Genomic DNA, 16,551 nt, shown 5'->3' on the forward strand with positions numbered 1-16,551 from the left:
ATCTCGTTTGACACAATATGATGCTAGTAATTGGTGGTTTAAGGGTTTTTTCTTGTAAACATTACATCTGACTTTGCTGAGCTGGGTTATCTTTTTTATTCACATCAAAATACCAAACCAATAGTATCTATAGACTTGTTTTCATTTACTTGACAATTAAGGAGTTGTGGATAGATTTGTTGAAAGGAAGGAGGACATCTAAATTCATTTTTTTCTAGACAATAATGACTAGTCCATAAAGAATTACAGTTGATTCCTCCTCTTTTAAAAGGAAAAAACAGACGTAAAGAGAAGAAAGCCAACTCTTTAGCCTTAATTAACACCCATGCTTTTAAATGATCGATGAGCCAGGAAGAAAAAAATATGGGCAAAGAGAGTAAAGCCAAATTGTTAAGAATTCAATATAGAATTTGGAACCTTATCGGGATCTAGTTTACATCAGTCGTGGCATTTGTTCCACCCTTAATAGTGCTTAATAAATCAACTGTTCAAAAATTGTGAAATGCCTAGTATAAATGTAATACTGTGTAGCGAGAAGAAACGAATAACGCAGTGCCTGCCTTCCAGAGGGTTACTATTGTCTGTGGCAATGAGAGACCATAAGGCAGTATTGGATAGTAAAGCAGACATCACTGCAAATGTTAAGAAGAGCGAGCACTGAGCTGAGGATCTGAAAAACTGAGCTTTAATCCACCACCGTCATTTCCTTGCTAGGTTTTTGGGCAAGGAACTTCTGTTTCAAGTCTTCCCCTTCCTACTTCCTATTACGGAGTGGGGAGGGAAGGAGAAAGAAAAAAGCCAATCCAGATCAGGAAGACTTAAGACCATGTTTGGGGTGATTACTACTGAGCTCTGTTGTGTTGCTTAAATCGAAGTCTATAGTTAGCTATTGCCTACTGAGCGTTCCTTCATTTTCACAGCTGAAGAAATCTAGTTTCAGTTTTTCGCAGCTCAGTAGCATGACAGGCTCAGAACAAAATCTTTCCATCCTAAAGCAGTTCTCTCCCCGCTCCGCCCCCAAGGCATAATGCATTCTTCAATACCATTATTGTGACTCAGAGGAAAAGGTTACAACATATTGTAGACACGGTTTACTTAAGAAATATTTCTTTAAAAAGTTAAACATCCTTGTTTGAAGCTGAGGGGTAAGAAGTAGTTCTACTTCTTAGAAAGATCTGGAAGGCTACATATAAGAGTATACAACAAAACTACTGAAATACAATGCCCCCTAGCACAGAGGACCCTTTTAAAGGCATGATTAGGTAACAGCGGGAGTTAATCACAAAACTGAGTTGAGCGCAGGTACCAGGGCTGAGGGGAACCAAGTAGACACACCTGGAGGCTCACAGAAGTGGCTGCAAAACACTTGCCCAATCAGACCTAGGTAACTCTCGCCGCAGCCTCGGACTGCAGGCGCCCAAGTTCGCACGCTTGCAGGCTTGCTATTGATTCACACTGGCGTCCTTCAACAGGTAGCGCCAATTGCAGCCCCCAAAGCACGGCTCCGCAGCAGACTGGCCAATCCCGCTGTCAATCAAATGCCCACGTCTACTTTTCTACATTCTCCCCTCCCTCTCTCCTTGGCTTTTCCTTGGGCCTATCCCCAAAATTCTTCCGCGCCTCGAGACCGTGGAACCGGGTCCTATGGAGCCAAGGATTGGTGTCGAGCTCTTCCCGCCCTTTGACGTCCAGAAGCGCCCCGCCCCTTTCACCGCCCCGCGCGCCCCGGGAAGAAGGGGCGGGGCGAGAGGGGGGCTGGCTTGGGGGCGGAGCTTGCCTCCCACGGTGGGAGGGCGGAGCCTACGGTGGCGCTGTCTGCTCCGTTAGGACCTCGGAGAGCGCCGGGCGCCGCGACCAGAGGGACTGGAGAGGCGGCCGGAGCCGGGCTGGACGGACGCCTGCGAGCCCGCCTCCCTCTGCGCCCTCAGCTTTCCGGGCTGGCAGGCGGCTAGTGGCGTCTGAGGAAGGTGCCTAAGTCTGGGGTCAGATAGTCATCCCTGTGGGACGCCGCCGCCGCCGCCGTCCAGCCGCGGCTCCCTCACACCTGTGTGTGCGCGCCCGGCACGACTGTCCGTGTGGGGCTGCTTGTGTGTGTGTGTGTGTGTGTGTGTGTGTGTGTGTGTGTGTGTGTGTCCCGGCCTCTGGCTCGACTGTCTGTGTGAGCGTGTTTGTGCGTTCGCGCGCCCGCGGGCGACAGCCCCGCGCCTCGGCGCTCGGCCCAGGGGAGGGACAGCGGGAGCAGCGGCTCTGCGCGCCCAGCGGGCTAAGGCGGGACTCGGGCCGCAGCCGTCGCCGCCGCCGCCGCTGCCTCAAGTCCCCCGAGAGTGGCCGCCGCGCTGCGGGGAGAGCGGACGGCGGGCGGGCGGGCGAGTGCGGCGGCAGCTGCGGGCTGAGCGGGAGGGAGGGGGAGACAGCCGGGGGAGGAGGTAGGAGAGGGGACAGATGCGGGGAGGGAGGGAGAAGGCGCAGGGACCGGCGGAGGCAGCCGGCGTCGCCGCGCGCCCCTCCCGTCGGCTGTTGCTGTGGTCACCCCCGGATGTTTTGGGGTTCGGGCTTTTGGGGGTGAGGAATGGAAAAAGCTCCCCCCACAGTTTCCTACTAAGGAGCAGGCAACGTAGAAGATGGTGAGGGGAGAGCCCGAGAGGTGGTGCCAGAGTATATGTTTGACCCCCGCAACCCCCCCCCCCAACGTCGTTTTCTGAAAATAAAATATTTCGAGCTGACCCTTTAGAGGGAAAACCCGTGTTCGAGAGAGAGGCAGAGAGTCTGTCGGACTCTGGTTTGATTGTATAATAATGATGATACAATGCTAATGACGCTGATGACACTGCCTTTTATTTTTACCCCAGTGCTGATAAAGCGTAGCTACAGCTGGGGAGAAAGCCCTTGACAAATCTGAAGAGCGAAGAGGCAATACTGTTGCTTTTGGAGTTGTGTTTTTTTTTTTTTTTTATTTAAGGATATGCTTCTCCAAATTAAAATTTGGCAAAAGGAAGCCTGACTTCTCCATCCCCCCCCCCCTCCCAGTTTTATGCAATGCTGATAATAAAATGGGGATTGGTTACTGCTGCCTTGACTAATGAAAAATAAAGGCTTTTTTTTACCCAGGTATAATTCCGTGTATTAAGTCACTCCTTTCTCCTGTCCTTTGAATTTCTCAACAGCGTTTAAAATGAAGAAGTTTAATTTCCGAAAAGTTTTGGATGGCTTAACTGCCTCCTCCCCTGGCAGTGGGAGCAGCGGCAGCGGTAACAGTGGTGGTGCTGCTGGAAGTGGCTCCCTGCATCCAGGAGGGACTGCAGGGGTCCTCAGAGAGGAGATTCAGGAAAGCCTGACTTCAGACTATTTCCAGATCTGCAAGGTAAGTTTGGAATTGTCCTCTATTACTTGTTTATCTTCCTGTTGTGAGGCTATGAGAAAAAACAAATACACCTGGGACTAGAAATGGTTGCGATGCCAGCACCAAAGAAAGTCTGATGCAGAGAACTCTGTGGATAGGTGTGTCTGAATTAAGATATTTCAGGCACCAGCTGAAAATGCAATGATGGTTTAGGGGAGAAATAAGCACGTGTGAAAAGAATTTTCAAGATAATATTAAGGCCCAATAGTGGGCAAAATTTTTAATGTAATGTTTATAAGTAGTGAATACAAAATAGTTTGATTTTCTCTGTTATTTAGAGAGATGGTTATTTTACTTTTTTGGTATAAAATGAATAAAATTATTAATGTGTTGATAGAATTAAGTAGAAATGGCTACATGAATATATCTATTTTAAAGGGCCCAATGGTATTGCTTTAAAATCCTAAATGAAAACACTCTTAGATCTTTAAACTCTTCAAAATACAGAAACAATAAAATAAATGTCACAGGAGAAATAATTCTATGAACTTACAATACTTGTACAAGTTTAAAAAATTGCCAGTGTTCCGGTTTAGTAAGAAGACACTTCGAGTAATTATAATTTCATATTGAACATCTAATGTATAAGCAAAGATTTTCTGATGAGGGGAGAAGATGAGAATTTACAAAATTAGTATTATGTTAGTATACAGAGATATAATATTTTCTAACATAAAGTAGTTAAATTCTTATTGTCTTTTTTTTTTTTTTTGGCTATCTTGGAATGTGATTTTGACCTGTAAGCAATAAAAAAGGTTTTAAGTTACTCATAGTCTACAAGTGAAATTAGTTTTATGAATATTTTTCACTACATAAGAAGAAACTGAATTTTTGAAATTGCAGAAATTGAATACCAAATTACTGATACCTAATCAAAAGTTTTTCATAATTAAACTTACAGTAAACAAATGATGTATAATAAGTTTTAGTGATTGCCTCAGCTGCTATTTCTGGACTGGTCAATATAAAAGCATAGTTATTAGTGTACATAAAAGCAAATTTACTTAGATTTAGGTTAGACAAGCAGATTTAATTCTAACCTACACTGTGAAATTTATATATCATAATGACTTTTCCCTCAATATTGAATAATATATACTCTGTCAGATTAGGAAAGGGCTTAACATGGTCATAAGATAATTATATGAAAGAATCCTTGAGGTCAGATTGCTAGGCAGGGAAATTATGCACTGATTCTCTAATGTTTAACATATTACTATTTCCTGTCCCAGATTCTGAAAGTATTTCCAAATCTCTCAATTCATGGATTTGATAGTGATATAGGAGAATTTTAGTGGAGGTAAAATTGAAAACAAAGAAACTTTGGAAGAGAATGGAAGTGAGTTACTGAGATGATAAAGCCAGTAGGGAAGGTTTTAAATACAGAATTTCAGAGAAAGGGGTAAATATGATTGAGGGAAATGCAATAGTCATTTCTTATTTATTCAGAAAACAAATGGTCATGGGAAGTGGTAAAAGTTAAATACTATGCCATTTCAGGAACATGGCATGGTAGAAAGAAGACTGATTTAGGAATCAGAAAATGTGTGTTTTATTTAAAAGTTCTTGGCATGCCATTTATCTCCCTGAATCTTGGATTTCTGCATTTGTATTGGAGGACTAAGTTTTTTCTCTTCTTACCTGAAAGAGAGTTAAAACAGATGGAAAGATCAGACAGATCAGCAAGGTGAAGGAAATGCATAAATTGGAAAGGTGATAAAATATACATAATTAAAGTTTTAAAAACCAACTTGTTCACAGTAGGATGAATATAACCAGTTTCAAGGAAACAGTAAGAATACGTAGCTTTCAAGCTGTGTACTTGTAGTATTTCTATTTTTGGATAGGAATAAAATTAATGATCTACAGTAAAATATATGAAACTGAATTGAAGAATTAACAAAACTAGAACTGTATTGACTTTCTGTTTAAATGTGCAAAAATCATTCTATTCTGAGTTCTAATGAGTTGGCACCTTCTGGATATTTCTACCTTTTCAACATAGCCAAAATTAGAGTATAAATTTAGACTCTCATCTTTTGAAAGCCATTCCCTTTACTATCTGATCAGTCATAAAATCCTATCTGTTCTATTTCATTAGTATTTCTGAAATTTATGCCTTTTTCTTCATCCCCAGTACTTGTTCATTCCATTATATTTTCTTGCTTGATATCTTGAAACCAGTTCCTAACTGATCACCTCACTTGTTTCACTCTATTACATTTTGTTGTAATAGTGGTTGTTTCTGAAATAGAATGTTAATTATGTAATTTCCTTGCTAAAAATTCTATGTTGATTTCCTTAGAGCAGTGATACACTACAAGCAAATGTTTTGTGGGAAACCTCACTAAATAAGATCTCTTAAAACAAGTAAATGTGATATTTTATTGGTATGCATTTGTTTAATAAATTTTTGCTTTTTTATATTTGGTTTTTGTTGTATAATATTATCCACTGCTAGATAGTAGGGCCTTTTCTGGCCTTAAGAAGTAAAGGTATAAATCTATACCCTTCTTAATCAATGATATATCTCTAAGAAGTTCAAAAACAGAAATGGCTGAAGCAGATTTGATTCAAGGTCAGCAAAAAAACAATTTAAGGCATTGATTTACTGTAATCTGTTTTAAGTTCAGTATGTATGTGTTTGTGCAAGTTGTTCAGGTGTTTTTGAAATATCTGATCCATCTTTCCTGAACTTACAATTCTATGAAACACAATTTAAAACCTCCCCTCTATACAATAAATTTCAAACTACTACACTTGATTGTATATATTTCCCTTCAGAAGGGGTTACTATTTAACTTTGCATCCTCATTTCTTTGATTCCCTTAGTACATTTTCTGAAATTACCATGTTTCCTCATATGTCAGTATATTTCCCTATTCTATTGCTGTTGACTGGAATATCTCTTCTGCCTGCAATAAAAATGGAGAACTCTGAGTTACCCTTTACTTGGTTGTTCAGACACCACCTACGTGAGACCGTCTCTGACCAGTCTTCTCTTCTTTGCACCAGGGTTATTTATTTTTCTCTCTTCTGTTTTACTACAGTACCTGGCACAGACCTATGGTATCTTTTTATATATTCAGTTATATAATCTAGAATATATTCTATAGTTGATATATTGATCCATTTATTAAATGCAGGCCCAGTAACTATAGAGATGAAAATATATATGTACATACATATATACAATATACACATAGATAATTTATATATATCTTCATTGCTAATGTTAATGGGTCCACAATCATAGAGTAGGAAAATTTATTTTAGCTAGAAAGTAGTTATAAATTTCAAGCAATCAATGAGTGATAGTTTCCATCTCTATGTGGTACAAAGTAAGTGGAGAATTTTTGTTAATCTATCAAGTTGTTTTAGTTAAAATTAGAGAGCTTCATTTGTAAGATATCCCATTTGATCTGTATAATAGTCACATAAAGCAAAGAAAATGCTAATATTTTTATTTTACTCATAAGATGTCTGAGACCATAGATTTAAGTTGTACCCCTAGGTCTCCAAGTTAGTAAGAAACAAAGCAAATTTAACACTTTGTTCTGCAATTCTCACATTCAGTACTCTTGTTACTGACTTTTCTAGAAAATTTCTAAGGAAGAATAGAGAAGGTAAAGAGTATTCTGTTGCCTTATTTTGTCACTTCTGCTACCCTGATCCAATTCCCCAACGTCCCCTCCTTGGGCTACTACCCTATATAACCTTCTAAATGTTCTCTGTGCTTTTATTCAGGCATTACTAGAGCCTTAAAATAAGTAGAAGAATCTTTTATGATTTAAATCATATCATTCCTGCCCAAGACTCTCCAGTGCCTTTCCCTTTCTCTTAAAAAATAAAGTAAAAAATTCCATTATATCTTATGAAGCTCTATGTCATCCAGTTACTGATAAACCTTAATTTTCAACTGTTTTTTCTTTCATGTACTCCCCATAAGCTGTTGGCCTTATTTTTTTCTTTAAAGCATGTATTTATTCATTTGAAAGGCAGAGAAGGGGAGAGGAGGAGGATAGAGAGGGGAGACGGAAGAGGAAAGAGGAGGAGAGGGAGAGAGAAAGAAATCTTCCATTTCCTGGTTCTTTTACCAAAAATGGCTCCAGTAGCCAGATATGGACCAGGCCCAAGCCAGGATCCAGGAACTCCATCCTGGTCTTCCAAATGGGTCCAAGTACTTGGTTCCTCTTCTGCATTCCCAGGCACGTTAGTAGGAAACTGGATTAGAAGCAGAGCAGCTGGGACTGGAGCTAGCACTCCTGTATGAGATGCCAGTGTTGTAATTGGAAATGTGAAGAGGAGACTTAATCTGCTGTGCACAATGCTAGTCCCAGCCTTTTTGCTCTTTCTCAGGCATGATTCCTGCCTCAAGGCTTTCTATTTGTTGTTTCCTTTACCTGGAACACTCTACTCTCCTGTTCCCCATGTAGCTATTACACCCTTCACCTCACTTGTTTCCTTCACGTCATTCAGTTCTTAGTTCAGCTATTGCCTTGCTTCTCAGCTCCTCATTGACCAGTACTTTCCTCCCTTTACCCTTATCCTAAATGCATTTTTGGTAACACTTAAAACTAGCAGTATTAAATTATGCATTTGAGTTTGGCTATGTCTCCCATTAGAATGTAAACTTCATGAAGGCTGAGCTTTGTTTTGTTCACATCTATGTCAGCAGTGTATAGAACAGTGCCTGCCACATAGTATACAGTCAGAATTTGTTGAATAAATGTGTAAAGGAAGAAGAACAAGAAAGCTGATAGAGTGCTGGATTAAATGAAAATCATGTATTGCTTTGAACAGCTTCCAGGAAAGGGCTTTGGTGAAATTAATTTTGTGTGTTGTAAAGAAAAAAAAACCTATCTAGTTAAAGCATGACGTTACTTTAGGAACATGGTACATAATTTTCAAAAAGATTTATAAAAGATTGTAGAAAGACTCAAATTTGTTTCCATTTTTTTTTTTTATTGCGGAAGACATTGGAAACATTGTTATTTCCAAATGATCTTTTTAAGGGAAGAGATCAGAAGTATTAGACTGACAGTGACAAACACATTGGGCATTCTAGACCTGATTAACCAAATAAGCAAAATAAATATATTGGGGCTGGCACTATGGCACAGCAGGTTAAAGCCCTGGCCTGCAGCATCCCATCTGGGTGCCAGTTCTAGTCCCACCTGCTCCACTTCTGAAGCAGCTCCCTGCTAATGTGCCTGGGAAAGCAGTGAAGGCTGACCCAAGTCCTGGGATCCCTGTACCCAGGTGGGAGATCTGGAAGAAACTCCTGGCTTCAGATTGGTTCACCTCCAGCCATTGCAGCCATTTGGGGAGTAAACCAGTGGATGGAAGACCTCTCTAACTCTTTCAAATAGATGAAACAAATCTTTAAAAACAAGTAAAAAAAATCAGTGTAACTATATAGCATAACCCCTAAAGTTCTGAATAAACTCTTAATTTAGCCAATTCACTATTCATTAAGATTTATGAACTGTTTTTATAATTAGTTATAATGTCAAAGCCAACATGTAAATAACTAGTGTAACTTCTGCAGGGAAATGGATTTACTATCATGATTCTCATGCCAGACATATTATATATATATATATGTATATATATGATATCAGAAATGTATGGAGTGTAAAGTTGGGCTTTCTAGTGCTCTGGGAGTATGAAAGGAGGTTAAATGATCAGATATCTCTGAATACTATCTCTTCCTCAAGATTTCACATTGTTTTACTTGAACAGTTCTATAACTGAGTTTTGCATAAGGCTATGATCATATTTCCACATTTTTGTGATTTTTATCCCTAAAAAAGAGTTATGGAAGATTCTTTGAGATGTGTGGACTTTTCTTATTTACATATTTACAAACTGTTAAAAGTTGTATAGTGATACTGTAGGATAACTTATTGTAGATAACAATATTTGACATTGACTTCATGCTCCTGTCACCAAACCAATGGAGAGGATTTGCATCTTAAAGGATAGTTTTGGGAAGCAAAACAGGAAGAATTAAGATGCCCTTGAGATGTTAATAAGCTTAAGAACCAAAAAGTTTAAAAAAAAAAAAAAAACCAAAAAAACAAAAACAGTAACCAAAGCCAGATAATTCATTTTCCTGGTTCTCTACTTTGCTTATCCCTAGAGCATAATGGTGTGGGGGTAGGCTAAAGTAAGGGATTATAGACATGTATAAAATATGTTTTTAGAGTTTTAAAGTTACTGTAAAGAAAAATCACATTTTCTCATGAATGGTCTTTTGGTGCTAGTATATTGTTAGCAATTTAGGTTATTAGTCTCATTTAGTATGATAATTTTTGAAGTTCTTATAAACAAATCATGCTGTCATACTTTGTGTGTATCTCAATATAGAACTAAGGTAAAAAATCTTACATAATTTCCAAGTGTGGTTATTGATAGGTTATTACCAGTGATTAATCTAAATTCTTATTTCTTGAACTTTAGTGCATTGCTGTATACATCCTTTTGCCATTAGGTGAAGATGTACCTGTGAAAAATCATAGGGTGAAATTCCATAATTTACCTTTAATAATAGGGTGATTGTTTTGATTTCTTTCATTATAGTTTTGTAAAACATAGTTGTAGGGACCATCATTATGGTGTAGTGGATAAAGCTGCCACCTGTGATGCCGGCATTCCATGTGGATGCCAGTTCAAGTCCCAGCTGCTCCATTTCCAATCCAATTTCCTGCTGATGGCCTGGGAAAGGCAGCGGAAGATGGCTGAAGTTTTTAGGCCCCTGCCTCAACATGGAAGACCAGGAAGTAGATCCTGGCTTTGGCCTGGCCCAGCCATGGTCATTGTGGCCATCTGGGGAATGAACCAGTGGATGGAAGATGTCTTTCTCTGTTCCTCTCTCTCTGTGGCTCTGACTTTCAAATAAGTAAATCTTACAAAAGCAATATTTGTTTAATAACAGTAATTTTAATTATGTCCATTAAAGGTCTAAAGCAGAATCTCTGCTTTAAGCTTGTAAATTGAGGGTTTTTCCTCCCATAAGAGAAAATTGCACTTTTTAGCATGTCAAAATAATGTTCTTTATAAAAAGCTTTTGTTTGTAGTGACAATTCTTGTCTTTTTAAAAAAGAGATTAACTTGTTAAAATTATCTTTAATATTTAAAAGGCTAATCTGGGGTAAGCATTGTGATAGAACAGTTAAAACATCACTTCATATGCTTGCATCATTTATCAGAGTGGTTGGGTTCAAGGCCCAGCTCCATTCCTGTTCAACTTTTTGCTAATGCACACTTTGGGAGACTGCTGGATAAGTGAACCCTTTGGTTCAAGTGCTTGGATCTGCCATCTACCTGAGAGATCTGGATGTGTTCCTGATTGCTAAAATAGGCCTGGCCCAGTCACCACTCTTGGAGGCATTTGAGGAGTGAGCCAGTGGATGGAAGGTCTCTCTCTCTCTCTCTCTTACTCTGTCTTTCAGATAAATAAAAATATATTTAAAAATAACTACTATAAAATGTTTAAATGCATGAAAATAGAATTAAAAGACTAATATTTTAATATGTTTGATACAGTAGTGTTTTTATTGACAAACATGATAGGGAATCATTCCTACATAATGCTAAAATGTATTTATAGGTACTCATAGCAAATCATAGATTAAGTGTTAGACAGCCAAAAATAGAGATGATATTTAAAGGATTTAGAGAAGGTAGTGGTAAAAGATGAAATAGAAGACCTCCAAAAGGTAAATAATAGAGGCAGGTATTTGGTACAGTGAGTGAGATGTCACTTCAGATGCCCATATCACCTATCAGAGTGCCTGGATTTGAGGCCCAACTCTGCTCCTGATTCCAGCTTCCTGCTGATGCTCTCCATGGGAGGCAGAAGATGATAGCTCAAATAGTTGGGTCCTTGCCTCCCACGTTAATGACCCAGATTGAACTCCTGGCTGTTTCAGGAATTTGGGGAATGAGCCAGTGGATGGGGGATCTCTTGTTTCTCTGTTTTTCTGCCTTTCTAATAAATAAATAAAAGAATATGATAGAACTACATCAGTACTTAGGGAGAGGCTTAATTAAATGAAGCATTCATAGTCATTGAAGAAATATGGTGAGAAAGTGTTTTCATGCATTTATTCAAAAAATTTATTTGACATTAAAAATAATTAGAAAATAATCTTTTCTCAGCCAACCGCCTACAATGAGTAAAATAGTGCCCACTTGATTGGTTTATAAATCAGCAAAATTGCCTATCATATTTTCTGAACTTATGTAAGATATTAGAAAACTATGATTTTTGGTTCAATTGGAGGCCCAAAATTTTCAAGTTGATATTGTGATGAATATAATTTTTAACATAATGATAGAGCTACATAATCAAAATAATTTGAAATTGAAAATATACTAGCCAGTGTTTTAGTTAGATTTTTGGCATTGGATTATGTTTTTGATAAATATTTTTTGAATTGACAGCATAAAATTAACATCTTACTAGGGTATTTTTATAAGTAAAACCTATCATTTTATAATGGTGTTCTTAGATGCAGATTTTTATCCCCCAGAAACCTTTTATTTAAGGAATGCAAACTTCATGCTTTTCATAAATACAACTTTAGGAATATATGGATTCTTCTCACTGTACCCACCCTGCTACCCACACTCACCCCTCTTCCTCCTCCCTTTCCTATTCCCATTCTTAGCAAAAAATAAGATCTACTTTCAATTAACTATATACACATACGATTAACTCTATACTAAATAAAGAGTTCAACAAATTATATGGAAAAAAAAACCTGTTCCTCAACAGTGGAGACAAGAGCTGTTCAAAGTCTTTTAGATGCAGATTTTTTAAAAAAGATTTATTTCTTTTATTTGAAAGTCAGAGTTATACAGAGAGAGAGAGAGAGAGAAAGAGAGAGAAAGAGAAAGGTCTTCCATCTGCTGGTTCACTCCCCAGATTGCTGCAACTGCTGAAGCTGCGCCGATCCAAAGCTAGGAGCTTCTTCCGGGTCTCCCACATGAGTGCAGGGGCCCAAGGACTTGGGCCATCTACTGCTTTCCCAGGCCATAGCAGAGAGCTAGATCAGAAGTGGAGCAGCTGGGTCTCGAACCAGTGCCCATATGGGATGCCAGCATTGCAGACCAGGGCATTAACCTGTTGTGCCACAGCGCTGGCCCTTGGATGCAGATTTAATAATAAGAAAGTAAGGATTGATAGCTAGATAAAAATTGTTATAATTCTTTTCTGCTTTGTTATAAATTTCAATAACACTACCAAATGAACTTTATTAAAATGAGCACAATAAAATACACAGTAGTGATTGCTTGATGTTCAGTCTAATTAATTGTCTCATTGTAAATTGACTAAAATCCTGTTTTCCAAAATTTTTTTGCTATGAGAGGTAATGTTCACCACTCATGTTTTTCCATAAGTTTGAAAATCATTAGAAGCACAGTAAATTGAGATGTAAGATTGGGTCTAGGGGAAATGCCTATAGTTGGCAAACATCTGCTTAGATATAAATTGTAAACGTAGTGCAGGAGACTCCAGAGAACTGAGCAGAATAAGAGGAAAACTTGAGAGATGATCTAAAACGCTTTTTTTAGGAGAATACTATAAAAGAGAAATTCAGACATGTCTCAGCATTATAGATATGTTAAGGATGGTAAAAATAAAACAACTTTAAAACAAAAATTCAGAACTGTAACTGAGTTAGATCAAGAGGAAGTTGATTAGGATAAAGATATTTTCAGCCAAGTGATGGGTAGAAGTAAGGTCACGCCGTAATTGAGAATAGAACTGGTAGATGAGTAAGGAGTAATGTGTAAGGAATTGATTTTATGTAAGAGAAAAGTAGTGATAATATAGCAGAGAAGGTAGATTCTGATATCATTTTGGTACATTGTTAGAGTGGTAGTGCAGTTAAGGCACATAAGAGCAACTGAGGCAACCAGAAAGGGAAAAGGGTAAGACGGGAGAGAGAGATAAAATTTGCCTTTTAAAGTAGTTAGATACTTGATTTGCAGTTTTTTTTTCATTTGATGAAAATACATATTTCATATGAATTCTCAATAAAACTGGTGCTTTATCTCATTTCAAGTAAATAAAAATATGATTCTACTAGAAGATTATTAGTTTCCTACTGCTGTTTGAACAATTATCAAAAAATCCAGTGGCTCTGACTTAAAAGTTTAATATGTGTTATATTGGAGCACAGAAGGCTGAAATAGGTGTCATTAGGCTAAAATCAGGGTGTTTGGAGCTCTGGAGGCTCTAGGAGAAATTTTGTTTCCTTGATCTTCCGTTTTTAGAAGCTGCTTACAATTACCTGACTAGCAGCTGCCTTCCATCTGGAAAACCAGCAGGGAGGGGCTAGTTGATCTTTCTCACGTGTTACCACTTTGACACTAACTTTGCTGTCATCCTCTTCCATATTTAAGGATGTTTATAATTACATTGGGGCCACCAGGATAATCTAGATCAATCACCCTGTCTCAAGGCCAAGCTGATTAGGGACTTTCTTTTCTTAATTCCCCTTCGCTATGTAACCTAAGTCACATGTCTTTTGACGACTATTAGTTTGATGACCAAAAGATAGTCACTATCCTCACCTTTTTTTGTTCTTTAATTTTATGCTAAATTCTATGCTTTCAAGAACAGAGTATAGAATAATAAACTCAGATTCAACAGTTATCAACTTTGGCAAATCTTTCCCCCTTATATTCTGTTATTTACTCATTTTATTATCTCAGACATTATATTCTTCTATCTGTAAAACTTCAGAGATTAAATAAAAATCCCATCTCCCTTGCTTTTTTAAAAACAATATAACCCCAATACCATCATCACAATCACAAGATCAACAAAATTTCTCAATATAATTTAATATATAGTTAATGTTTGAATTTACTCAGTTGACTCATATTATCTTTTTGTAGTTGACTTGTTTAGATTGGGATCCAAATAAGATCCACATTGCATTTTTACTTGGCCTGAAGTTATCTTTAATTGAAATTGTGTAGAGTTGTAGAGATTTTGATAAGATTAGTCATCCTGTGCTTAGGTATATGTTAATGAAAACAAAAGTGTTTGATTCCTTTCTGAACTGGAAAGCAATATGTGAGGAAGTATATGGGTTGCTCTGTGTACCACAAGATGGCAGGTAAAGGACTTTTAAAAGTTTTCTGCACATGGTGACATTCTTTAAAGCATTGTTAAAAATATTTAAGTCAGCCTGAGCTATTTTTTAGTTTTTCTTTAAAAATCGATTTTAGTTATATATATTTAAGAAGACAGTGTAATAAGTCAACACAGATATTCAATGTGTGAAGATCAAACCAGTTTAGTTAGCATTTCCATTTTTACACATTTTTGATTAACATTAATTGTACATATTTATGATAACTTTTGGATTAATACGTATTTGTGAGGTATAGTATAACATTTCAATAAATGTATAGAATGTGCTGATGTTATGTGGATTAAATTTCAGTGAGAATGGCAAAAAAGAGGAAAGTATCATAAAATATATGTCAAAATGAATAAAAGTGGGATGGATTTTTAGGTTGCATTCATGGCTATTTGTCGCTCCCCCTCTTCGTGGAGGAACGACACAGGACCCTGCGCTGTTCTTTCGTCTGCTCGGCCCTCCCCGGGTTTGCTGCTGGTTCTTCCCGGGTTGGCTACTGTCCCTTCCACCTCCGTGGAAGGGCAGTTCCCCCTGGCCACATTCCCCACTTCCGCAGGGGAGCGGCACACCACCGGCCGGCTTTCTCGGGGGCTGCACAGGTGTTCCTTCAGATAGATGTTCCCCTTAGATGTTCCCCGTGCATGCCGTCTCTCTCCTCCTTTATAGTCCTCCTCTGCCAATCCCAACTCGGCTGCCCACACGCCGAGTACGCTGCTCTCCTCCAATCAGGAGCAAGTCCTACAGTTTATTGGTTGAACTGGAGGCAGCTGTGCGGAAGCTGTTTACTTCTCTCCCAGCGCCATATTGTGGGAGAGCAGATGCATAGAATAAGTCTTAATTCCAGTAACTCAGTCCAGTCCGGGCTGCTCCCCACAGCTATTAATTTTCATGAAATGGAGAGATAGGGTGAAATTCAATTTTACATAGCTTCTCTTTTAAGTGAAAGGATATAAGAAAAGGAGTCACTATCCAGTACTAAAATCAGACATGTATAGCAAGAAGCTGAAAGTGAATTGTCCAAATTCTGTTTTATTTCTAACTTAGATTTTTTAAAAACTATAGCATAATCAAGGTTATTAGGCTAAATATGCCTGAAGAACTGGGTTGGAATGTGGTAAGAGAAGAATTATAATACTGGTGAGGAATATACTTCTATTTATTGAGTTCCATTTATAAATAATCTGTACATTGTGTCTATTGATTACTTATATAATTCAGAAGGTTCCTTATGCTGACTCTGCCATTCCGTGCTAGTTCATTATTGGTTCTTTGCTTTTTCCAGTTCCGTCTTAACCAAAATTTCTTTGAGAGGTAATATTCAGCACTCGTGCTTTTCCATATATGCCCAGCATTGCTATTTGGGATTTCACTTATTTTGGAAACATTTGAGGCCTGTTTTACATAAAATTCTATACTTGACACTTTAGTTGGGACATCGTTTTTTTTAGGAAGGAGCTTGCAAAGCAAGCACACACTATCTGAACCTTTTTAAAAAACTATTATAGTAATTTGTATTATAAGTACATTTCAATTTTCATAATTTTATGAAACTTATCTTTTAGTGGATCAAATTTTTTCTCCCATCTTGTTCTAATTTTGAATCATTGTATAAATATAATGAACAGATATCTTTCTCTTTGTCCTTTGATTGTGTAAATCTCCATTCATATTCTGTTGGCTATAAATTCCTTTATTACAAAATGAAAGAACCTTAAAAATGTTGAAAACACATTTCTTTTTTTTTTTCTTATTTTTTTGACAGGCAGAGTGGAGAGTGAGAGAGAGAGAGGGAGAGAAAGGTCTTCCTTTGCCGTTGGTTCACCCTCCAATGGCCGCCCCGGCTGGCGCTCTGCGGCCGGCGCACTGCGCTGATCTGATGGCAGGAGCCAGGTACTTATCCTGGTCTCCCATGGGGTGCAGGGCCCAAGCACTTGGGCCATCCTCCACTGCACTCCCGGGCCACAGCAGAGAGCTGGCCTGGAA

General features: G+C 38.3%; 1 protein-coding gene across 13 annotated transcripts in view; it reads left to right on the plus strand.

Annotated features, from left to right (window-relative positions):
• The first annotated feature begins 1,775 nt into the window (after nucleotides 1–1,775).
• The window catches only part of STXBP5L (syntaxin binding protein 5L), a 426,109-nt gene continuing 411,333 nt past the window's right edge, over nucleotides 1,776–16,551 (plus strand). For 7 of the 13 annotated variants that reach the window (XM_051859279.2, XM_051859277.2, XM_070072196.1 and 4 more), the window contains exons 1-2: nucleotides 1,777–1,967; nucleotides 3,165–3,361. In XM_051859279.2, the coding sequence (XP_051715239.1) occupies nucleotides 3,173–3,361 (189 nt within the window). In that variant the 5' untranslated portion in view covers nucleotides 1,777–1,967; nucleotides 3,165–3,172. Of the gene's footprint in view, nucleotides 1,968–2,463; nucleotides 2,625–3,164; nucleotides 3,362–16,551 lie in introns of those variants that run through there. The other 6 variants (XM_051859274.2, XM_051859272.2, XM_051859275.2 and 3 more) reach the window with 2 other exon arrangements.

The sequence above is a fragment of the Oryctolagus cuniculus genome, chromosome 4 (genome assembly GCF_964237555.1).
Source record: "Oryctolagus cuniculus chromosome 4, mOryCun1.1, whole genome shotgun sequence".
NCBI classification, from domain to species: domain Eukaryota; kingdom Metazoa; phylum Chordata; class Mammalia; order Lagomorpha; family Leporidae; genus Oryctolagus; species Oryctolagus cuniculus.